Source organism: Tursiops truncatus, chromosome 2, assembly GCF_011762595.2.
Source record: "Tursiops truncatus isolate mTurTru1 chromosome 2, mTurTru1.mat.Y, whole genome shotgun sequence".
In the NCBI taxonomy this organism is placed as follows: Eukaryota; Metazoa; Chordata; class Mammalia; order Artiodactyla; family Delphinidae; genus Tursiops; species Tursiops truncatus.
The window spans coordinates 141,176,462-141,201,767 of NC_047035.1; the positions used below are offsets into that span (position 1 = coordinate 141,176,462).

At 43.6% G+C, this 25,306-nt stretch overlaps 2 protein-coding genes across 10 annotated transcripts in view; one reads left to right on the top strand and one right to left on the bottom strand.

Annotated features, from left to right (window-relative positions):
- The window catches only part of BNC1 (basonuclin zinc finger protein 1), a 32,956-nt gene extending 19,333 nt beyond the window's left edge, over nt 1-13,623 (bottom strand). The window contains exon 1 of one of the 4 annotated variants that reach the window (XM_004320202.4): nt 13,481-13,623. In XM_004320202.4, the coding sequence (XP_004320250.3) occupies nt 13,481-13,489 (9 nt within the window). In that variant the 5' untranslated portion in view covers nt 13,490-13,623. Of the gene's footprint in view, nt 1-12,107; nt 12,201-12,918; nt 13,012-13,480 lie in introns of those variants that run through there. The other 3 variants (XM_019945678.3, XM_019945679.3, XM_019945681.2) reach the window with 3 other exon arrangements.
- Nucleotides 12,311-25,306, top strand: part of SH3GL3 (SH3 domain containing GRB2 like 3, endophilin A3) — a 285,461-nt gene continuing 272,465 nt past the window's right edge. For 2 of the 6 annotated variants that reach the window (XM_033852216.2, XM_073801452.1), the window contains exon 1: nt 16,086-16,219. Coding sequence is in view for 4 of the 6 variants with exons in the window: in XM_033852214.2 (XP_033708105.1) it covers nt 16,166-16,219 (54 nt within the window). In the remaining 2 variants the exon portion in view is untranslated. Of the gene's footprint in view, nt 12,986-13,179; nt 13,326-13,804; nt 13,945-14,088; nt 15,498-16,083; nt 16,220-25,306 lie in introns of those variants that run through there. The other 4 variants (XM_033852214.2, XM_033852213.2, XM_033852212.2 and 1 more) reach the window with 4 other exon arrangements.

The window sequence follows — 25,306 nt, forward strand, 5'->3', positions numbered from 1 at the left end:
CAGTCTATGTCTTACTTTTTGTTAAGCCATATAACCTTCAGCTCCATGCCTTGGAGTCTTTGACTATAAAATGGGCTGGGTATCTGTTCCTGCCTATCTCAGAGGCCTATTAGTCATATTAATGAGGATATACAGATAGAGAGTTGAAAAGACCAATTAGCACAGTGAAACTGTTGTTGCTACCAGGTCTACAACAAGCAAGATCTTAGGTCCTCTGGGCTCCAGTGATCTGACTCTGCACAGACAGAGCTACCAAAAATACCTAGGATAAAAACCTCCAAAAACTTGTTCTATAATGAATCATTCCCTAAAGAGGCAACAAAAGTGAAACTCCAAACCAATACCTAGTGGCTAGCACTGGGCCTGATACTTGGTAAGCTTTCCACTGGTATTAAGAGAATAATGAATGAATCAATGAGAAAGCCACACCATGCTTACTAATTACAGACACCCATCCAATATCCTTTGCCTGATCTGCCTTAGTAAAGGAACCTTAATTTCCACGTTTCCTTTGGTGGCCAGGTGACTAAGGATTGACCAATGTGTGCAAGCAGAAGTGGCTGGGTGGAGCTTTACAGAAAGCTCCTTACAAATGGGAGCTGACACTATGGAGAAAGTATGGAGGTTCCTTAAAAAACTAAAAATAGAACTACCATATGACCCACCAATCCCACTACTGGGCATATACTCTGAGAAAACCATAATTCAAAAACAGTCATGTACCACAATGTTCATTGCAGCTCTATTTACAATAGCCAGGACACGGAAGCAACCTAAGTGTCCATCGACAAATGAATGGATAAAGAAGATGTGGCACATATATACAATGGAATATTACTCAGCCATAAAAAGAAATGAAATTGAGTTATTTGTAGTGAGGTGGATGGACCTGGAGTCTCTCATACAGAGTGAAGTAAGTCAGAAAGAGAAAAACTAATAACATATGCTAACACATATACATGGAATCTAAAAAAAAAAAAAAAGGTTATGAAGAGCCCAGGGGCAGGACAGGAATAAAGACGCAGACGTAGAGAATGGACTTGAGGACATGGGGAAGGGGAAGGGTGAGCTGGGACGAAGTGAGAGAGTGGCATGGACATATACACACAACCAAATGTAAAAGAGATAGCTAGTGGGAAGCAGCCGCATAGCACAGGGAGATCAGCTCGGTGCTTTGTGACCACCTAGAGGGGTGGGATAGGGAGGGTGGGAGGGAGACGCAAGAGGGAGGAGATATGGGGATATATGTATATGTATAACTGATTCACTTTGTTATAAAGCAGAAACTAACACACCATTTGTAAAGAAATTATACTCCAATAAAGATGTTAAAAAAAATAAAAATAAATGAGAGCTGACTCAGCTGGGGGAATTCTTTGCGTTTCCTCCTTCCTCCTTCTTGGAACAAGAACACGATGGCTGGACCTCATGGATGCAAACTTGAGGTCAACCTCAAAGTCAAGCCCTAAGGATGGCTGAGCAGAAAGGATGGCAACCATTATTAAGGAGCTCTTTTACTAGCAGCCAAATGCTGTTCCTAATTTACACATTGATCTTCCTGTCGACTGTGGAGAGTGACACATAAAAATCATGTGAAAAACTGCTAACTAGTAGAGATCACTGAGGCCAAGTTTAGAGTCTATGGTCCTCTCTTAAATGTGAGATTCTAAGGCTGTGTCAGATTCTCAGTTCTGAGAAACATAATTTCCCAACTTGAAATCAAGGGACCCAGTCAGCTAAATCACAAAGCACTTTTTAAAAGTCACCAAGCTTTAGAATAAAAATGATGCGGGTTTTTCCAAGTTGTATTTTTAAATGTTGAATATAGACAATGGCTTTTCATATGTTCGAGTCCTGGAAATCTACAGTGCATATCAAAAACTGCCCATCTATAATACAAAACATCTTCTAAAGCGGATGGACCACCCTTAGCTTGTGGGGACAGAACTTACTTTCTTTTCATCTCCAGTGAAATTGTATTCCCATTCTCTCTGTGGCTGCAGAGTTAGACTTCCTGGTTTGGGAAAATGCTTGATTCAAGGATGGGAGGTCTCTACCCCATTGCTCTTTGGAGCTACTCTGCCTCTTAACACACATTTTATACTTCTAACTTCTCTTACTAGAACTGGCTTTATTTCTTGTTTTTTTGCTCCCTACTTTCCCTCCTCTCATTTTGCTCTTCTTACACTTTTCATTAAGTTTTTCATTGTTTTTCTAACATATGCGAAACCACAGAGGTACAACTAGGATTCTGAAAATAGTAACATCATTTGCCAGGTGTCCCAGGACAACTGGGATGAAGGGAGAAGAAAACCCATGAGGTCCTTTTGTGTGAGGTAGCTTATCTGCTGCTGGCAGCACTGGACTGATGCCCACCTGGAGAATTACACATGGACCGGATGTTCATCATGCCTTCACCTTCCATTAGTAGTTTGACAAAAATGAAACCAATTTATTTAACAATTTTTTTTTTTTTTTTTTTTTTGCGGTACGCGGGCCTCTCACTGTTGTGGCCTCTCCCGCTGCGGAGCACAGGCTCCGGATGCGCAGGCTCAGCGGCCATGGCTCGTGGGCCCAGCTGCTCCGTGGCATGTGGGATCTTCCCGGACCAGGGCACAAACCCGTGTCCCCTGCATCGGCAGGCAGACTCTCAACCACTGTGCCACCAGGGAAGCCCTAACAAATTGTTTTTTTGTGGAGGTCGCTGGTTTTTTTTTAAAGCATCTACCATGTACAGGTAACAGTGGGGAGCCTCAGGGAGACACAAAGATGAGGAACTCCCAGTGTCCGCTCTAGGGGAGCGCATGGCTTCATTGGGGAAAACAAGTCAGACACCTTGATTCGTCAAGAATTGCTGAACAAGGACTTCCCTGGTGGCACAGTGGTTAAGAATCTGCCTGCCCTTGCTGAATGGATACAAAAACAAGACCCATATATATGCTACAAGAGACCTACTTCAGACCTAGGGACACATACAGACTGAAAGTGAGGGGAAAGAAAAAGATATTCCATGCAAATGGAAATCAAAAGAAAGCTGGAGTAGCAATACTCATATCAGATAAAACAGACTTTAAAATAAAGAATGTTACAAGAGACAAAGAAGACTACATAATGATCAAGGGATCAATCCAAGAAGAATATATAACAATTATAAATATATATGCATCCAACATAGGAGCACCTCAATACATAAGGCAACTGCTAACAGCTATAAAAGAGGAAATCGACAGCAACACAATAATAGTGGGGGACTTTAACACCTCACTTACACCGATGGACAGATCATCCAAAAAGAAAAGAAATAAGGAAACAGAAGCTTTAAATGACACAATAGATCAGATAGATTTAATTGATATTTATAGGACATTCCATCCAAAAACAGCAGATTACGCTTTCTTCTCAAGTACGCATGGAACATTCTCCAGGATAGATCACATCTTGGGTCACAAATGAAGCCTCAGTAAATTTAAGAAAATTGAAATCATATCAAGCATCATTTCTGACCACAACGCTATGAGATTAGAAATCAATTACACGGAAAAAAACGTAAAAAACACAAAACACATGGAAGTTAAACAATATGTTACTAAATAACCAAAAGGTCACTGAAGAAATCAAAGAGGAAATCAAAAAATACCTAGAGACAAAGGACAATGAAAATACAATGATCCAAAACCTATGCAATGCAGCAAAAACAGTTCTAAGAGGGAAGTTTATAGCTATACAAGCCTACCTCAAGAAACAAGAAAAATCTCAAATAAACAATCTAACCTTACACCTAAAGAAACTAGAGAAAGAAGAAACAAAACCCAAAGTTAGCAGAAGGAAAAAAATCATAAAGATGAGAACAGAAATAAATGAAACATAAACAAAGAAAACAATAGCAAAGATCAATAAAACTAAGAGCTGGTTCTTTGAGAAGATAAACAAAATTGATAAACCATTAGCCAGACTCATCAAGAAAAAGAGGGAGAGGACTCAAATCAATAAAATTAGAAATGAAAAAGGAGAAGTTACAACAGATACCGCAGAAATACAAAGCATCCTAAGAGACTACTACAAGCAACTCTATGCCAATAAAATGCACAACCCAGAAGAAACAGACAAATTCTTAGAAAGGTATAACCTTCCAAGACTGAACCAGGAAGAAACAGAAAATATGAACAGACCAATCACAAGTAATGAAATTGAAACTGTGATTAAAAATCTTCCAACAAACAAAAGTCCAGGACCAGATGCCTTCACAGGTGAATTCTATCAAACATTTAGAGAAGAGCTAACACCCATCCTTCTCAAACTCTTCCAAAAAATTGCAGAGGAACACTCCCAAACTCATTCTATGAGGACACCATCACCCTGATAACAAAACAAGACAAAGATACTACAAGAAAAGAAAATTACAGACCAATATCACTGATTAATATAGATGCAAAAATCCTCAAAAAAATACTAGCAAACAGAATCCAACAACATATTAAAAGGATCATAGACCATGACCAAGTGGGATTTATCCCAGGGATGCAAGGATTCTTCAATATACGCAAAACAATCAATGTGATACACCATTAACAAAGTGAAGAATAAAAACCATATGATCATCTCAATCAATGCAGAAAAAGCTTCTGACAAAATTCAACACCCATTTATGATAAACAGTCTCCAGAAAGTGGGCATAGAGGGAACCTACCTCAACATAATAAAGGCCATATACGCCCAACCCACAGCAAACATCATTCTCAATGGTGGAAAACTGAAAGCATTTTCTCTAAGATCAGGTACAAGACAAGGATGTCCACTCTCGCCACTATTATTCAACATAGTTTTGGAAGCCCTAGCCATGGTAATCAGAGAAGAAAAATAAATAAAAGGAATACAAATTGGAAAAGAAGAAGTAAAACTGTCACTGTCTGCAGCTGACATGATACTATACATAGAGAATCCTAAAGATGCCACCAGAATACTACTAGAGCTAATCAATGAATTTGGTAAAGTTGCAGGATACAAAATTAATGCACAGAAATCTCTTGTGTTCTTATACACTAACAATGAAAGATCAGAAAGAGAAATTAAGGAAACAATCTGATTCACCATTGCAACAAAAAGAATAAAATACCTAGGAACAAACCTACCTAAGGAGGTAAAAGACCTGTACTCAGAAAACCATAAGACACTGATGAAAGAAATCAAAGATGACGCAAAAACAGATGGAGAGATATAACATGCTCTTGCACTGGAATAATCAATATTGTGAAAACAACTATACTACCCAAAGCAATCTACAGATTCAATGCAATCTGTAACAAATTACCAATGGCATTTTTTACAGAACTAGAACAAAAAATCTTAAAATTTGTATGGAGATACAAAAGTCCCTGAATAGCCAAAGCAGTCTTGAGGGAAAAAAATGGAGCTGGAGGAATCAGACTCCCTGACTTCAGACTATACTATAAAGCTACAGTAATCAAGACAATATGGTACTGGCACAAAAACAGAAACATAGATCAATGGAACAAGATAGAAAGCCCAGAGATAAAACCCACGCACCTAAGGTCAACTAATCTATGACAAAGGACGCAAGGATATACAATGGAGAAAAGACAGTCTCTTCAATAAGTGGTGCTGGGAAAACTGGACAGCTACATGTAAAAGAATGAAATTAGAACACTCCCTAACACCATACACAAAAATAAGCTCAAAATGGATTAGAGATCTAAATGTAATACTGGACACTATAAAACTCTTAGAGGAAAACATAGGAAGAACACTCTTTGACATAAATCACAGCAAGATCTTTTTTGATCCACCTCCTAGAGTAATGGAAATAAAAACCAAAATAAACAAATGGGGCCTAATGAAACTTCAAAGCTTTTGCACAGCAAAGGAAACCATAAACAAGATGAAAAGACAACCCTCAGAATGGGAGAAAATATTTGCAAACGAATCAGTGGACAAAGGATTAACCTCCATAATATATAAACAGCTCATGTAGCTCAATATTAAAAAAACAAACAACCCAATCCAAAAATGCGTAGAAGACCTAAATAGACATTTCTCCAAAGAAGACATACAGATGGCCAAGAAGCACATGAAAAGCTGCTCAACATCACTAATTATTAGAGAAATGCAAATCAAAACTACAATGAGGTATCACCTCACACCAGTCAGAATGGGCATCATCAGAAAATCTACAAACCACAAATGCTGGAGAGGGTGTGAAGAAAAGGGAACCCTCTTGTACTGTTGGTGGGAATGTAAATTGATACAGCCACTATGGAGAACAGTTTGGAGGTTCCTTAAAAAACTAAAAATAGAATTACCATATGACCCAGCAATCCCACTACTGGGCATATACCCAGAGAAAACCATAATTCAAAAAGACACATGCACCCCAATGTTCACTGCAACACTGTTTACAATGGGCAGGTCATGGAAACAACCTAAATGCCCATCAACAGATGAATGGATAAAGAAAATGTGGTGTGTATATATATATTATATATATATTTTATATATATATAATATATATATGTATATACAATGGAATATTACTCAGCCATAAAAAGGAATGAAATTGGGTCATTTGTAGAGACATGGATGGATCTAGAGTCTGTCATACGGAGTGAAGTAAGTCAGAAAGAGTAAAACAAATATTGTATATTAACGCATATATGTGGAACCTAGAAAAATGGTACAGATGAACTGGTTTGCAGGGCAGAAGTTGAGACACAGATGTAGAGAACAAACGTATGGACACCAAGGGGGGACAGCGGCGGGTGGTGGTGGTGGTGGTGGGGTGAATTGAGAGTTTGGGATTGACATATATACACTCATGTGTATAAAACGGATGACTAATAAGAACCTGCTGTATAAAAAAATAAATTAAAAAAATAAAGAAAAAAAGAATATGCCTGCCAATGCAGGGGACACGGGTTTCAGCCTTGGTCTGGGAAGATCTCACATGACATGGGGCAACTAAGCCCATGTGCCACAATTACTGAGCCCGCGTGCCACAACTACTGAAGCCCACGCACCTAGAGCTCGTGCTCCACAATAAGAGAAGCCACTGCAATGAGAAGCCCACGCACTGCAACGAAGACCCAACACAGCCAAAAATAAATAAATACATTTTAAAAAATTGCTGTATTGTATCATAGTCACACAACAAAATACACACTTTAAAAATTTCATTAAAAAAAGAATTGCTGAACAGAAAATATGATCTGCTAAAAATTAGTGCGAGTCATTTACTATATTAAAATCTAGCAATTCACAAGGCAGTTAAAAACAAATGCAAAACTCACTGGCCCCCTTTAGAGGATGCTACGGAACCAAAAGATGTTAAACAAAGGGAAAGAATTAAGCGTGTATCCTTTTTCATACAAATTGTAGTTCAGGGCAACCAAATCACTGATGAGGCAAAGATTCTCTTTATAGTATTCCAGTAAATAAATAAATGAAGAATTAGAATATCAGCATTCTGCAACTCTTAATGAAAAAGACAACAACTAGGTCACCTGCGTCTGCATTGGAGGATACACACTACTACATATGGGGTGTTCTTGCCCAAAAAGTTCAAATCTGAATTAGATCAAGCCTTTTGGTATAGGGGATAGAGGAATGCTTAAATGATATCACGAGGAAACAATCACCAAAATCCAGGCTGGGGAGTACTCCACAAGACAAATGACCCAGATTTTTCAACAGATAAATTCCAAGGAAAAAAGTAAAATGTAAACCTATAGATTATTGACACAATTTATGGACCCTATTTGAATACTGATTTGAACAAACCAATGATAATATAAACTTAAAGGGACTATCAAGGGAATTTGAACACTTTAGAAATTTAATGACATTACATAGTTACTGTTAATTTTTAGATGCTATATGGTATACTGCTTTTCCTAACAAAGGAGCCTTTTATTTTAGAGCTACATATTAAAGTATTTATGAATGAATGCTCAGGATTTGCTTCAAAGGAATTTAGTGTTGGTGACGGTGAGGAGAATGGGTAGGGAAAACAGACGAAACAGGATTGGCCCAAAGTTGATCACTGCTGAATGCCCAAGCATGTATCACCAAGCTTCATTAAACTAGTCCAATTTTGCTTGAAATACTCTATAATAAAAAGTGAAAAAAAAGGGGCTTCCCTGGTGGCGCAGTGGGACACGGGTTTGTGCCCCGGTCCGGGAAGATCCCACATGCCGTGGAGCGGCTGGGCCCGTGAGCCATGGCCGCTGAGCCTGCGCGTCTGGAGCCTGTGCTCCGCAATGGGAGAGGCCACAACAGTGAGAGGCCCGCGTACCGCAAAAAAAAAAAAAAAAAAAAAAATCAGGACTCCACCTCTCCCCCAAATTTTAGTTTTGAGTAAGACGGCGTAGAGGGAGAGAGCAGTGTTATGCAGAGAGCCCAGAGGAGGCTTTCTGCAGGAGGCAGCAGGCATGCTCTCAGCAGTGCATGCAGGAAATGCCACTGTCCTAGGCGTAAAGAAGGCTCACCCTGTACATGTCTGTCAAGCCCAGGAGGCTGGGCCACAGAGCACAGATTTCTGTCATGGGCAACAAGAGCCGACCGAGAAAGGCAAAAAGCGGGGGGTGCTGTCCAGATGGGCAGCCATGAGTCTCTCTCTTGGGTTCATGGAACCATCAGCGTTCTGAACAATGGGAAGACACCATTTATCATGAGCATGGTTGAAAGAGGGGACCCTGGGAAGGCTCAGAAACCAGGCAGGTAGCATTTGCAACATAAAAATGACACTAAAGGAGAACTGACAGAATCTGGTTTCTTGCTGCAAGGATGGGGATGAAAAGAGGCCGGTCAAAGAAGACTGAGAGGGTGGAGAAGGGTCTGGCAGAGAAATGGCAGGTGGGAGGTAGAACTCAGGGAACAGATGTTGGACCAAGTCTACCTGTTAGTAGAAAGTATGCACGAGGCACTTGTAGTGTTTTCTCTTGCTGCTTAGTTCAAAGAGGGAGATGGGGAAAATACTTGTTCTTTTGATCTCTATAAATCAAAGTATAAACTCTGTGCCAAAATAATTTAACAGCTGTGCCTTTTTCCTTAAAATTATTAGTTCTAAAAACAGAAAATATAAAAAGTAGAAAAATCTGCGAATCCTACCTTAGAAACCAAACCAAATATTTCTTCTTAAAAAAACTAACAACAACAAAAAACTATACAGGTATATAAATGATACGGAGACATTTTTTTTCCTTTATAACCTAAGTTTCAGAGACCTCAGTTGTAATCTTCAGAAAACTTTGACAACAAAAAACAAAAGGACATTAACTGTACATGTAGGGAACTTCTGGATACAACAGTCAGCCTAAGGAAAAAAATAAAAACCAAAACAAAAAAAGACATTTACACTTCAGGATAATTTCAACTATACAAACAATGTAACTTCACCATTGCTGCTGATGTAAAATAACGGTGACATTATGAACATCGCTAAGTAAAATTTTGCAAATATTTCTTTTAGGGACTTAGTGAGAACTAGATTTTAAAAATGAAGTGTAAAAAAACCCCTAGATTTTCCAATTGAAATTTTTGAAAAGAAAAGATCAGACTTACTTATGACATCCTGATCACTGTCTTAACATTCAGCATGGTGTATCGTGAAACAGAGCTGTCTGTATAAAAATTTTATCCTCATAATGAATAACGAAAGAAATAATCAGAGGGCTACAGAGCAAGGACAATGCTTCTGGAAGCTGATGTAGACCTGGAAAATAATTTTGATGTTTGCTAGCATGTACTGAAGGCTCACACAAATAATGTGTAAGAGGAGACAAACTAATATAACTCTATGAAAGAAGTTAGCAGCCTGAATTAACTTTACCTGAGACAACCACTTCCCTCCACATAGGTTGTTTGGACCTGGCCTTCACAACATTTTATTTGTCCATCTTTCTTTTCTCTCACATTAGCTGAGTGAAATTATCAACCCCCAAGGCAGCGTCCTCCTGTGATATGTTAGGCTGGTTTATAATAATGAGTCCATGTGTGGACGGGAACAGCAATAGCTGGTTTGCTTATTTGTGCGAAGTTTGAGAAGGCCCCAAGTTGGACCCTGGTGAAGCAGGTCTGCACTGTTTAGACCCACCCTTTTTGGATAAAATAGGCGTGTGTCTGAGTAGAGAAATGGGGCTGCACCTGAATCGTGGAATTTCCAGAATTAGGAAAAAGGGCTTCAAAGAATGACAAGATAAGAGGAAATAAGGTTTTCAGGTGGAAACCGATTTAAAAGGGAAAAAAAGACCAAAAAAACAACCCTTTCCAGATGCCCCTTTTGTGCAGAATCAGTTAGTTTTAATATCTCTCAGATAAGTCATCAAAAATAAAATATCTAAATAAATAAAATTTAAAAATCTACAGGATACTCAGAATAAAGTAATTTAGAAAATTTATTGACTCTAGCACTGAGATTTCACCTTAGCTAAGATATTTCTAGTTCTTTTTAAACAGAACTGTTTCTGACAAAAGTAACTCATTCTAAATGAGGTCTGTAGAGGTGAAAATTCACCCTGGGGTAAAGCATGCTCCTCCTGCAAGTAATTTACCTTGTGGAACCTTCAGGGCAACTCTTTAATGGCTACTGTCAAAACAACTTCTAAAGCCATACACAAAAGCTAGAAGACACTTATGCCCCTCACCCCATATGCTGTGGTTTAATTTTACTGACAAACTAAACTTTTAAAATGTTTTCCCATTTATATTTGTCCACAGGCATTCAGAAATAATAAGTGTATGCTTAAAGGACAATTATTACTTGTTCCACAGGGAAACCGATATGGCTTTTCTCACCCAATGGGTTGGTTCGTCCTTCTTTCCAAGCTGATGCTTCTGAGGTACAGAATATGGGCATGGGCTTGGGACGCAGGCCTAACTGATACATGGGAGAGGCATAAAAATTAAAATAAAATAAAGATAACCCTCTATGTAAACTTTATGCTTCCACTGCAATTACTCCATTTTCGTTAACATTTCTAGTGTGAATTATAACCAGAGCAAACAGATCATCGTTCCACATCCCAGTAGATGTCAACAGCCAAATAACCACTTCAAACTAACCACCCTCTCTGTCTGACTGAAGAAGGGGCACATTGCTAAATCCTTACTATTCTGAAGGGAATAGGAACTCTGGGTACAGGTGATATTCCAAATTAAATTATGCAGATGTCTGAACATATTTGAGTTCCCAGAGTATGAGCAGTACTTGTTCTAAGATCTCACCACCTCTTCTATAACAGAACATGTTCAACCAACAGTTGAGTTGAAATAGTAACACTTTCTTGGGGAAATTAAAGTTAGCAAACTTATTAGATGAGAAATCAAATAATGACTCACATCGTATTCTTTTAAGTATGACAAAGAAGATAAAGCTATTTATCAAAATTTATTTTAGCAAAAGTTGTGGCTATCTTTTCACACCTATTTAAAGCAAAAATCAAATCCTGGACAATCTGTAACATTTGGAGTAATGCTCTTTTACATCATGCACAAAATTTTTATTTTGACGTATTCAATTTTAATGAAATTTTAGTAACATATATCAACAGATTTGGGGACAGCTGAGGAGCCAGTATATTTATCACTGAACAAAAGTTTTAACACGTAAGCACGTATTTGCAAAAAGCAATCTAAGAAATCTTATGAAAAGATCCCATGAAATCCAATATCAAATTAAAACAGCAAGGAATAAAAGGACACCAGAAAAAAAAAAAAAGATCTGTTAAATGCTGTTTTTCAATTCACTTACTGTCCAACCAAAATCTTTGTTGCTTTGATGAGAAGAATATATTTTTTAAAAATTCTTGCTAGATCTGCTCTATGGGACGGACACACACACACACACACACACACTGACAGGGATTCCCAGGACACCAGTGGGGCCTCTTTTAGGCCCCTTAAGTGTTAACAGCAGAGGCCTGGCTGCGACCAGGCGCGTCTGGCCCGATTTAAATGCCCTGTCTTCAGAGGACTGCGGTGAGCATGGCCATAAAACTAGGGGACATTACTGAACCTTAGAGTGTCTGATCCTCCCCCCAACAATACACACAACTTTACTCATACAATTAAGGCTGCTAGTTGGCATTCCATTTAACTGTCAAAGTCAGACCGGTGGCAGCCCCGCAGCCACAAAGAGATGCCTTAAATGAGAAGAACATGTTTCTACACCGCATTTGAGAAAGTTTGGCTCCAAGCTATGCACTGATTAATATCAGATCTCCTCCTTCATTCTCTGCTCGACAATCTTGTCACATCTGGCTGACAAATCCTTAGGAGGTTATGCAAAACCAGGCGGCCAGTGGGGCTCGGGGTCTGGCCAGCAGCGCCCGAGGGGCAGCGGGGACCACGCCGCGGCCTCCTCCTCCGCCCTCGGGCACCCCCCACCCCCGGTCCCCTGCCCCGCCGCCCGGTCGGCAGCGGGGACCCTCCTGGGCGCTCGGGTGGCGAGCGAGCGCGGCGCCCCCGGGGCCGGGAAGCCGAGTGCGGCCGAGGTTCAACACCCGCGACGCGGGACCGGCCGCCCCGGCGCTTGCAGGCGATGCCGAGTGCGGCGGAGGTACCGCCGCCGGCTCCGAAGCCCGGTCCAGCCCTGTCACCTGCAGGCTGCCCGTCCCCAAGTAGCCAGAGCCCACTGTGTCTGGCTTGGACGTGGAAACCCTCGAGCCTGACCCCAATTTCTGGGGCTGCCTGAACCAGGGGGGAAACACCTAGCGCTGAACTGTTCCGCGCACCCGGCAGGTCAGCTGTAACCTTTATAAAAACCTGACCTTGCACCCTCGAATCTATCCTGTCCCGGAAGCTTCCTGAGCCGACCTGTCTGCGTCTTCATTTGCAGTTTTGTGCAAAAGATTTGTAGACAACCCTTCCCCCCCGCCCCGGACAGGAGGCCCCATCACTGTCCCTCACCCGGCTCCGCAGTTCTCCGAGTGACCGAAGGCTACCGCACGCTTAATTCTCCGGAAACAAAATCCAGGTAAAAAAAAAAAAAAAAAAAAAAGGGCCACTTTAAAAATCAGCTGTTTAATTAATTCTGAGGTAAAAGCGGTTGAAACAGTCCCAGTGTCCTTGGACCGAAAGCCGAGGTGCTGAGGGGGCGGGAAGAAGTGCGGAAGGCGGCAGTCCAGTCTCTCCCGACCCCGCACTTTCGACGCGCCGGGGCTGCCTCGGGGACGCCGGGGTCCCGCCCCCGCCCGCCAACCCCGGTCGCTCACCCAGAGCGCGTCGGGCGGCTCCGGGACGTCGGGTGGCGACGGGTCCGGGCGCCCCCACGGGCCCTCCCCGCCGCAGAGACGCTCCCTCAAACCCTGCCTCGGGTAAGGACCGCGCCGCCGCCGCGCAGGTGGCCCTCGGGGAGATGGCCCCTGGCACACCCCCGAGTACCGACCTGCCCGGGGTCCGAGCGGCGTCCCCGGCCGCCCCGCCCTGCGCGCTGAGGGGGCCCCAAGCCCGGGGAGGGCGCCACGCTTACCTCGGCCATCCTGCGGCCGCTGCAGTGCCGGGGCTACCGGCGCGTGTCCCCGGCTCGGGCCGCCCCGCGTCCGCCTCGGCTCGGCGGGCGCCGCCGCATCCAAGCTCCGGCCGTCGGGGCCCGCCGCGGCGAAGTGGGCGGCTCCCAGTGCTCCCAGGCCGCGCGGCGCGGTGGCCGCCCCCGCCCTCCGGAGCGCCGCGCACCGCGTGTGCCCGCACGCCCGCCCCCTGAGCCCCGGTGGGGGCGCCCCTCCTCCTCTCCCCTTCCCCTCCTCCTGGGCTGCCGAGTCGCCCGAGGCTCGGGCGCTGCTGCGCAGCACGGGAAGCCGCCTCCTGCTCCCGCGGCCCACTAACGCGCTAAATCGATGCAGCTGATGCGAGGCCGTGGCCCCCGCAGACAGCGGAGACCTAGCCGGCGGCCGGAGAGGAGGTGTCTGCCCCCGCCGGGCTTGAAGGCACTTGTCGGTAAAGACACAGACGTGTCGGTGTTTGCCTGTCCCGGGGAAGGGCGAAATGCTCTGAAGTTCTCTGGCTCCCATGTCGGGGGATGATTCTGCCGCCCTGCTTGCTCCGGGGCGCCCTCGGGTCCCACCGCGGCCAAGAAGAGGGCTGTGCCACCCTCGTCACCAGAAACTTTATTTCCAGGGGAAGTTTGGGGACGTGTCCCAGGATGTGGAGAAAGGGGGGCGCCAGGAAGTTTTATTACGAACTCCAACAGGCATCCCCGCTTCCCTTCTGTGGTCTAAGGAGTTATAGTCTCAGCTTTACCACTTTCCTGGGACAAGTCTTTGCTCCCTGAGCCTCAATTGCTTCCGTTGTAAAATGGGATTAAGTTTTCACCTCTCTTATTGGGTAGTAAGGACGAAATGAAATTAAATGTCTTAGAAAACCAAACAGGAGCTTGGCCGCCATGAGCAGATGGGGAGGGGGCCTGCCGGGAGAACCGGTTTCCTGTCCTGGGGACAGGGGATGCTTCACCCCTAGGAGCTGACAGAGATGGCCCACAGCTGCTGAAGCAGGACCCAGCTTTTCTTCTGCCCCGCCCTGGGGCAGACACAGAACCTGAGGAGAGTCAGGCCTCTCCCTTTTCAGGTCCCTAAAAGCATTCTCTGAAGGCTGGATTTGGGGGAATCCTACTTCCTTCTCCCCCAAGTTAACCCACCTACCTTGCTGCTGGTGGAGGTAAACAAAACCCTTGCACATTGTGGAAAAAGATGTGAGATTAAAGGGGAAAAGAAGCGAGTTGCACTCATTCAGACGGAGGGTACTGGTCCTAGCTCTGAATGGCGCAGGCCTCTGAATAGAAGAGGAGGGAAAGGAGCGACTGTGGTGCTTGTGGAAGAAAGTATCTGGGCTTCATGGGGTCCAGAGAGCCCCTGTGAGAGCTGCCTGTGCCCTGCAGGCTGGACACACATAGCTGGCGTTCTGGCCATGTCCTGGGTCTGCAGTGTGGTGCCCTTCCTTGCAGGTATGAGGTTGCCTGGCCTCATGTGATGGACTCTGCCCTCCCTGCCTTACAGGTGGTGGCAAGATTCATTTTCTCACATGGCTGACTTTATTATGAAGATTTGCTTTGTGAATTCCAAACCTAAACTGCTTACCTTCCGTTTGTGTCCTCCTCCTTCCCACGCCCAGCATTTCGACCTTTCTCCTTGCTGCTCTTCTCTGCTTGTTGTAACACAGTGCATCCTTCAAGACCTTTCTCAAATGTCACTGCTTCTCAGAAGCCCTCCCTGATCCACCAACCCTCCACTCTGTGTGCTTTTGTCCTCTTCTGACCCCCAAGCACTTGTATCTGCCTCTCTAATTGTGCTTATTACATTCTCTAGCCTGGTTGTGATGTGTCCTTGTCTTAACTTCTTTGGTCATTACTCATCTTAGTGGCTTCTGTGTTATGAGTTGCTGCAGCAGACAAAGTTCAGGTTTTGAAGTTAGAATGGCTTGGGTGTAGCTGGTTCGCGCAACTGGAAACTGAGAAAGTCAGCTTTCTAGGCCTCGTACTGTCCTCATCTTTAAAAGTAGGTATGAAGCCCTGTTTCTGGCTGGATTGGTAGAGCTAAATAGATAGTTTCTGTTCTGCAAACGCTGTTCTCCTTCCTTTCTCCTGCACATAAAATTGATTTTGTAATTAATTTAAATTTGTTACCAGAGGAGTCCTTGGTTGCAGTATTATTGAATGGCCGTATATGCTTATTATAAATACACTGAAATGTCTAAGACCCAGACAATGGCCCACTTAAATACCTTTAATCTGTCTGATTGATGGTTTTTGTCAGTATCTTTGTGTGTGTGGCAACTGAATTATATTTCAGTAAAACTTTTCACTAGCAACAAATATCACGATCAACCTGTTTAACTCTTTCTGGTTACAGACAAGGAGGATTTTTGGCAATACACGATTTGAAAAGGTAAAAATAGGCCACCTCTCCCAAGATGCACCACTGGGATCCACATACACATTTCTTCAAATATGACAGTTTGGACCCCCATGTATGGAATCAGTAGGACTAGATGAAAATTGCGAATTAATCTTCTGCAGGTTCATTTAGAATCCTGTACCTGATAAATGTGACTCCTGAAATCAGTCCTCAAATTTATTCCCAGATTTGATGGGCTTCTCTGCCACTCCTTGGAAACATGTAAGCAGAACCTGGGACGGAGAAACCATCCTTGAATATAGAAAAGAATGTGGCACCGGCTGGGTAAAGATCGTCCAGATCACGCTTCTGTTCTCCTACTGGTCAGTAATGGGACCTGGGCATGACTTTCCTGTCTCTAGGCCTCAGCTTCTTCACCTGGCAAGTGGGGCATCCTGAGGACCTACCCTGTTCTCACAGTCCTCCCTTTTTGCTTCTATGTGCTTCTGTGCTTCCACCTTGCCATTTTTCTTTTGTGTCCAATTTTTTGTTGTAGCAAGCACGAAAAACGGAATGTCTTCACTGATACCAGGGATTAAAAAGACCTTTATTAAAAAGGGTAAAAGTCGAGAAGGCACAAAATAAGAAAATCCCTGTGACCTGTTCTTATGGAGGCATGAAGCAGCTCTTCTTAAATGAGAGACTTGGTTGGGTTGCTGTCTTCCTGAGTGAGGCCTTTCCTGAGGTGGGTGTGCTGAGATTGCCCATCCTGAGAACCACTGGTGTATACTGAGGGGTGGGACAGGTTGCGTCAGGGGAAGCAGGGCAGGTGGGGGTTGTGTGAACCGAGAGCCAGTGCATGTGTGAGGTGATCAGTTGTTGTTCTGCTTGTCATCAGCTGGGAATGTGGGCTCACTTTTGCCAGATTTCCCGGGTTTGCAAGAGAAGCTGGAAATATTCTGATATTTAAAAGTTGGCAACTAATTCAAATTTTTGATAAATATGGTGTGAGTCAAACAAAATATGTTTTGGGGCTGAATCTGGCCTATGTGCTGTTCATTTGCACCCTCTGCTGTATACAGGGATGTCTTCTTGAGGCCTGGGCTTGTAGTATATAGTAGGTGTGCAGTAAACATTTGTAGAGTGAATATGACTCCTGGTGGCGAATGGCTCACAGCCCGCCTAACGGTTAAATGGAATTCTCAGAAGCCACACAGAGACGAGTAACAACCTTTGTGTGTTAGATTCAGAGCCCACTAATGGACTGGTAAACATCTATAATATTTATACCCTGATAAGTCTCCAGCTAGTTGTTAATAGTTCAGTGAAATTCAGAATAGCCTCTCGTTGGGAAACTAATTCTCACAAGAAAAATTTTCCCCAGTGGGGACAAATGAACTTGAAAAAAATTTTTTTTAATTAAAAAAGGGTATTTTTAATCATGGGATCATCGTGTTAAAAAGGGAAAAAAAAACCCACCTTTACCTATGGAGGTTTGGGCACCACTGATGGGAACAGCGTATTACAGCAGGGCAGGTGGGTAGCTGTCTCCCTCCTGAGCTTACCGGTGGCCTGGAGGAGGAGCTAGCCCTGGGGCAGTTGGCAGGAGGACTATGTTGAGGGCCAAAGGGGCAGGACAGGGAAAGGCTTTTGACATGGCAGCGTGGGCAGAGAGCTGTGGCTCTGTCGAAAGTCTTCTGAGGTGGCCTCGCTTGGAGTCTTCCACATCCCTCTGAGGACGGTGCCGGGAAACACTGGAAGACAAGAGTCACATTTGCTCCGTCCCCTCCCAGCCCAGACACAGACACCTGGCAGGTCTGGGCACATCTGCTGCTCAGCTCAGCATTGGAGCCTGACTAAGCCGCGTTGAGGCCAAGCTGCGCGCCCCCCCTTCCCCAGCTGCCTGCTGGGGGACAGGCTGGCTTGCCACAGGCCTGGCCCAGGTGTCGCAACTTCTTCCCTCTAGCCCCTGGGCTGCTCCCTATTGCGAGGAAGGAGATGAGGCCATTCCAGAGGTGGCACAGGGTTTTGGTGGCAGAAAACTGTTCCTGTTTCTCCACCTCTCACACAAGGTCAGGGATTGAGGGGACCAAAATGCCCTGAAGGTCCTGCTACACCAAGGGGAATGCACTGTGTCTTGCATTTGGGGTTTTGGTAGCCAAGACTGCCAAATCTCAAGGAGGGGGATGTCAGTAAGGAAGAGTGATAAATACTGTTGTAAATTCCAACCTGCAAACAAACCCAGGCCTGATTCTAAACGGCTTCCCTGAGTGCGTCTGACAGTGATGCAGTTTGTGAGCATCCGTGGCACCCTCTGCAATCAGGAAAGAATATTCATTTCTGACGCGGACAGATTGAAGGCTTATGATGGTTCTTTCAAGTGTAATGCTTGGAGAAAACATTGCAAGTTTGGCCACCATTGTTTTGATATGTCTGGGATGCGTGAAGTTAGCTTCTCATTTATTCTGTCCTCCATGGCCTTTAAACAATCAATGACAGTCATAAGAAGGCTGTGGCCTGCCTTCCAAACAGCTCATCCTCTCTTCACCAAGGCAGTGGAAAGAAAATATCACAGGTGGACTCCTCCCTGGACACTTTATTTAGTACTACAATAGCAAGTCTGAACTCAAGGAGCTCTATTTCTATGTAAAGTGTAGAAGAGATACTTAGTTGTTGAAAATCCCTTAGACTGGCACTTTGCATATTGAGTCGATGAATTTGGAGTGGATTTTATCAGGACAGGACAGTTTTGGGAGGCGGGTGAACATGTGTCAGAAGAAAACTTTTAAGGTTCATTATACCTTGGAACATGGCATCTTCTGCAAATTTAACAACCTATTATTCAAGTTGAAGGAGAAAATATTTGGGTTACTATAACTGAGAATTCCAAGCTAGGTCATATTGCTTTTAGAAATTGGGAAGAAAGGGTTAGGGAAGATGGACTATAGGATGGACTTTAAATCATTCTCAATTACTAACTGATAGCAAACTTCTAAAATATTTCTTTGGGAGTTTCAGTGTATTCTTAAGGGAAAAGAGAGCTATGAAAAAACAAACTTAGAGTTATGCATTTTATGATTTTGAAAAAGTAAAACCATCTTTAAATTTGATTTATTAAATTTAGAGGAAATAGATTCCTCTTTACAGCCCTCATTTCTGATACTGAATAAAAATTAATTAGTAATCCAGAGTCTAAGCATGAAAAAGGATTGCAGCAGATACTATGCTGTGATTGCCTCCTCAACCTCCATTTCATTCCTTCTAAAGCATGTCGCAGCCATTTCTTCTGGGTGGGTACCCAGCCCCAATCCCACAGGTAATTGGTTCAGGTGACCCAATCACAGAGTTTTTCCTGGTCCCAGGGATTGGTTCCAGGGTAGTCCAATGAGCTCAAAGCTCAGGACTTTTGTTTGATGGTCATGGGAGGCCAAGTTCTTCTTTCCCCATAGGTATGAAGAAGGAGACATGTAATCCCCGATGTTACCTGCAGCTTGAGTAGAGTTGAGAGAATTGTAGGGAAATTCAGCTGAAGCTTTGATCAAACCATGCGTGAAGCCTTTAGCCCTCTTAGATTTGTGAACAATTAAATCACTTTTATCATTTAAGCCAATTTGAGATTTTTCCCCCTTATTTTCAATGGAAAGCTTCTCAGCTGATATAGATTTTTAAAATAAATATATTTATTTATTTAATTTATTTATTTTTGGCTGTGTTGGGTCTTTGTTGCTGTGCGCGGACTTTCTCTAGTTGTGGCGAACGGGGGCTACTCTTCGTGGCGGTGCGAGGGCTTCTCATTGCAGTGGCTTCTCTTGTTGCGGAGCACAGGCTCTAGGCGCGTGGGCTTCAGTAGTTGTGGCACACAACTACTGTGCTCTGTGGTGTTACATTCAGTTTTACTGGAAGATTATTCTGGGATAAAGGAAAGATGAAATACCAAGTGCCCTATGTTGATAACAGTCTTTGTTCATTTTTTCACTCTAAGATGACCTTGGTGATAGACGATTAGGAGAGAATTTCTGAACACAGGCCCTCAATCCACAGACCCTGGGCAAGTGAGGAGATCCTTCTAATTAAAGCACATTGATGCTGTAGTCATGATTATCTCCTTGATCTTAAGTAAAATATTTTCCAGAAATGCACTGACCACATACTTTAGTTATTTTTTTAATTTAAAATTTTATTTATTTATTTTGGCTGTGCCAGGTCTTAGTTGTGGCACGCAGGATCTTTGTTGCAGCATGAGGAATCTTTAGTTGTGACATGCGAACTGTTAGTTGAGACATGCATGTGGGATCTAGTTCCCTGACCAGGGATCGAACCCTGGCCCCCTGCATTGGGAGCACAGAGTCTTAGCCACTGGACCACCAGGGAAATCCCCACATACTTTAATTTTTGAAGAGACTTTTCTTCTTGGCTTTTGAGATTCAGAGGGTAGGGACTGTTGACTTTTACTGTTCTAGAACAGTGCTCTTCTGTATGCAGTCGGTGCTTCTTAAATATGGGCTTACCTATAAATGTATATATGAAGAGATTTAAAAACATACTCTTGACTTGTAGCTTCTTAAAAGTACCTTCTTGTAAATGGCATAATTGAAGTCTTCTAAAAATGTAATTGCCAACTGCACTTGGGAATCCACTTTGTCAAACTGTGGCTTCTAACACCTTGTGTCTGACACCAAATCAGTTCTGATACCGACATTTCCCAGAGGTGTGGCTTTAAATCCTCAAGTTACAACACAAGTTTTAACAGGCCAGTTTTGTCTGTTACCAGGAGTTTAGTAATTAACAAAATGCCCCGGTACTAATGGTTTATCAAAAGGTGAGTCAGTAAGTGACATTATACAGGAAAATAGACCTGTATGCTTACGAAGGAACTCGTGTAAGGAGCATGCCAGTTACATGTTATGCTCAATTTGGACCCAGTCACTGAAGCTCAATCTAAGACTTCAAAGGGAGACCAAAATCAAGCTCTGGGCATAGATCCTATATATTAAAATCTACTGATCTTCATAACGTCCATTCTGGGATTCACACACCTCAGAATCATTTTCACAGCTGTGGGTATTTTGCAACAGCCTTTGTTACACATCTTCTAATAAAAGTTAGTGGTTTTCTTGGAAGTCTGAAACAGAGCACATAACAGCCAGTGAGTAACCTGCAAGTAATGCCGTGGTGACAATTTTGCTTTGTTCTGTGGGAGTGTGAGAAGCCGAGTCAAGACACCGATTGCCGTCGTGAGTGCTGGGAAAGGAAGGTCCACACGCTCCAAGAGGGGAATGTTCTCTTTATCTGAGGTGGCTGCCAAATCTTAAATACTAAAACATGTAGGTGTACTTGAGTAAAGAGAAGGCACTGACATTTCAGAGATAACGTGATGGAAGGAAAGGAAAAAGAGGAACTGGTTTACTGGGTAGAGATGTAAATTTACCCCTGTAAAGGTAACCTGTTTTAGAACCTCGGCATCCTCAGATCCTGACAGAAGGGTCCACACACGTCCTCATGCTTGTGTTTCTGCAAAGCAGGCTTTCTGCCTGAACCTCCCCTCTCACTTTCTCTCTTCAGGACACCCCTAATGGATTGCAGATGTCCCATTTGGTTAGAAACACGTTTCAGATACATCTGCCCTTCTTGCTTTTATGCAAAAAACACCTGCAAATCTTTATCTTTGGTTAGATTTACCACACATTTGAAGCTTTGAAATTTTGGTCCAGTGGGAAAGAGGAGCATGTCACCACCCTCCTTCTTCTTCAGTTGGATTCCATAATGGACAATAGCCTTTGGGGGAGATGTTTTCATTTTTCTTTAAAGATAAGAGTTGGGAAGGCTTTAACAGCCCAGACCTACTCAGCTGAAGGCTAATTAATTTCTTTAAGCCTGTAGAGTCTATGGAAAAATCTATGGTGACTGTGGGTGGACAGCTATGGTGCGTGTGTGTCACTTCCTGATTTTCTGAATCTTAGCAAAGAAGATGGGACCACAGCACCTGAAGAAGAGAGAACAATGAAATGTTGGCAGACTGGCGAGGATATGGTTACAGGACCAGCTTCCTGGAATGTGCCTTGAAAAAGCATGTGTTGTATTTCTAACAAGTGAGTCCCTCTAGGCCTCAGGGAAGGTTTTTAGCCACTCCCTTTAGTCATTCAACTTTAAGATATTCCATCCCAGCACCCAAGGGATGGCAAATGCCACTTCAGTAGTTTTGGGATGATAAAGTAATAAAATCATGAGCTGCCTCTGGGAAGGTTGAGAAGGAAATCCATATTTAGCGTGGTTTTGTAAGGAGGTGGGAAGCATTGGCTAGCTGAACACTAGCTGTATAGCTTTGGGAGCCTCAGTTTTCTCAGCTGTTAAGTGAAGAACGTAGATTAAAGTCATTTGTTTATTGCACAGTAATTATTGATACTGAGTGCCTTCTACGTGTCAGACACTGTACTGGTGCCTGAGGACACAACGGACCCAGTCTCTGTCCTTGTGAGCAGCCCCTCAGCAGAACTGTCACCTCCTGGTCACTTCCCATCGTTCACTGCTGACCCTGGGGATTGGCTTAGAACTTTCCACCCCAACTGGACCTTCATTCGTTCCTGGATTTCAGTGTTCATGTGGTTTGCCTACCCAGTAATCTGACCCTACGATTCTTGGACCTCCTCGGCCTTCAACTTCTCTTCCCTTTCTCACAACTTTGTTCACACTTCAGTGTATTTTGAACTTATAAAGACCTCTAGTTTCCTGACCCTTCTATTTCCTCTATCAGTCTCTTCCTGGCCTCTGTCTCTTACCTGTGGAGTAAAAACCCCATTTCTATTATTCAAATTATCCTCTCCGGTAATCCATAATTCCACGGCACCACTATCCTTTTGCAGCATCTAACAACCAAATTCTAAACCTGGGTCAGGGGACTTCTCTGGTGGTCCAGTGGTTAAGACTCGGAGCTTCCACTGCAGGGTGCATGGGTTCCATCCCTGGTCAGGGAGCTAAGATCCCACATGCCGCACGGCGCGGCCAAAAAATAAAATAAAATAAAATTCCTCTTTAAAAAACCCCCCCTGGATCAATACTATAATCAGCCTCCTCAGCTTCCACATGCAGACTGAGCATTGATGGAGAAGCAAAATGATGGTGGGGTTGGTGTTACCACAGATACCAAGTCTCTACCCCAGTGCCCCATTTCCATGGACAACTCCCCTTTTTTTCCCCTCAGTGATTTAACCAAAATATATTCAAACACCTCTTTTATTTTACTTTTTACTTTTTAATTGTTTCTTCTCTTTCTCTCTCTTTTTTTGGCTGCACCATGCAGCATGCGAGATCTTAGTTCTCCAACCAGGGATGGAACCCATGCTCCCTGCAGTGGAAGTGTGGCATCCTAACCACTGGACTGCCAGGGAAGTCCTAAACACCTGTTTTAAATCTCACCTCCTCCAGTCTCAGAGGATGCTGTTCCTCTTCCTTCCCCCACCAAGTGCACCCTCTGGGGTTCTATTAGTGATAATCTCTCTCTATTGTATCTTCAATGTCTCCCTTTCAGTTAGTTCTTTTGGGCCCAGCCTATAAACATTTTAAACTCTCTCCCACTTTAAGGGGAAAAGGAACACGATTACAGTGAACTGTTATATCGATAGATTCGTCCTTCCAAGTCTCCCAGTATTCACAGCCTCTTGTAGTCCCCTCGCACGTGGACTCTAGGCTTGACCATGTAGTTTGCTTTGGCTAAAAGGTCATTAGCAGGTGTGATGCAAGTAGAGGCTTGGCAACGCTGAGCTTATCTCTCTTAGATTACAATAAGTCCCCTGCATACGATCGAGTTCTGTTCTGAGAGCGCGTTTGTAAGCCCAATTTGTTCATTAAGCCCAACAAAGTTAGCCTAGGTACCCAGCTAACACAATCGGCTATGTAGTACTGTACTGTAATAGGTTTAGAATACCTTTCACACAAATAATACATAAAAAACAAACAAAAAATAACGAAAACATTTTTAATCTTACAGTACAGCACGTTGAAAAGTACGGTACAACAGATGGCCCTTCTTAGCAGTACCAGCTCCATCACCGCTGCTTTTACACTTGCTTCCAGACATCCTGGGCTTGAAACAAAGATACTGTACTACTGCATTCTATACAGTACTGTAAAGTACACAAATGTGCCACCACTTGTAGAGGATGCATGCACGTGACAATGTATGACAGACACGTGAACTAACTTACGTGATTGGACCTGCAAACGCACGTTCCCATCTTTGAAAGTTCACAACTTAGAGGCTTGTATGTAGGGGACTTACTGTATTCCCTTTTGGAGCCCAGCCACCATGTTGTAAGGAAGTCCAGACTGTCTTGCTGGAGAGAATGGCCACATGGAAGAGGCCCTGTAGAGTGACTGACCAGTTTGGGAGAGAGGATCTGAGACCATGTGGAGAGAGAAGCCTAGTGTCCCAGCTAGCCCAAGCACATGACCCACCCGTTGAATATAGCCCACGAGTGACCGAAGGAGAGACCAGCAGAAGAGCTACTGCATCAATTGATAGAATCCTGAGAAATAATAAATCCTTGTTTTAAGTCATAACCTTTAGAGTGGTTTGGTGTGCAGCAGTAGATATCTGAAACAACCCTGAGAAACAAAAAAAAAGAACATTCCCTTGATCACACACCTTCTCCACTCTTTCTCTTCTTCTTGTCCAAGCTTTTCAAAGTAGGCTACACTTGCTGCTCGCTTCCTCGATTTCTCATCTCATGGGCATTCTTCAGCTGTCCACACCACTCTCTGCTGTATTAGTCTCTGTGGACCACAGTTTCCCTGAGTTCCATGGCATCTCATGGTCCTGGTTCTCCTCATTCCTCTCTCACCAGATATTTTCCATGTCCTTCATGGGCTCCTTTTTCTCCACCTGCATTTTTCATGTTCCTCAGTCTCTGTCCTCAGCCTCCTGTTGTTTCTACTTCACACTCTGCCTCCTTTGGTTTAGATCCTACACATACAGTATGAAAAACCATCTGCACTGTCTTAGGCCTGTAGACCATTGTGGTGCATGGTCGTTTTTCATAAGCAAGCTTGTCTCCATGCCTCTACTCCTATCTCTTTTGCCTGGAATAACCCCACTGGCTGAGGTGGAACACTGCTCCCCCCACCTCCCTGTTGGCTAATTCCTACTCTTCCTTTAGGCTTGGTTTAAGCTCACTGTCCTCCAAGAAGTCTTTACTGAGAGCCCTCTGTTTTCCTTTTCCATGCTGGGCTAGATGTCCCTATTCCATGCTGTACTCTGAGAATAGATTTCCTTTGCATTTAACACATTTTAATTGTTTTTATATCCCCCCCCACCACACACACAATTAGACTCTTTGCTCCTCGATGACAAGGACCATATCTTACTGATTTAGTATCTCCCAGGGTTTAGCATAATGCTTGGTGTATCATCTTTGCCCAGTAATAGGTGTTCAGTGAATGATTGTAGAGGGACTGAATGGTAGAGTTAATGTCCT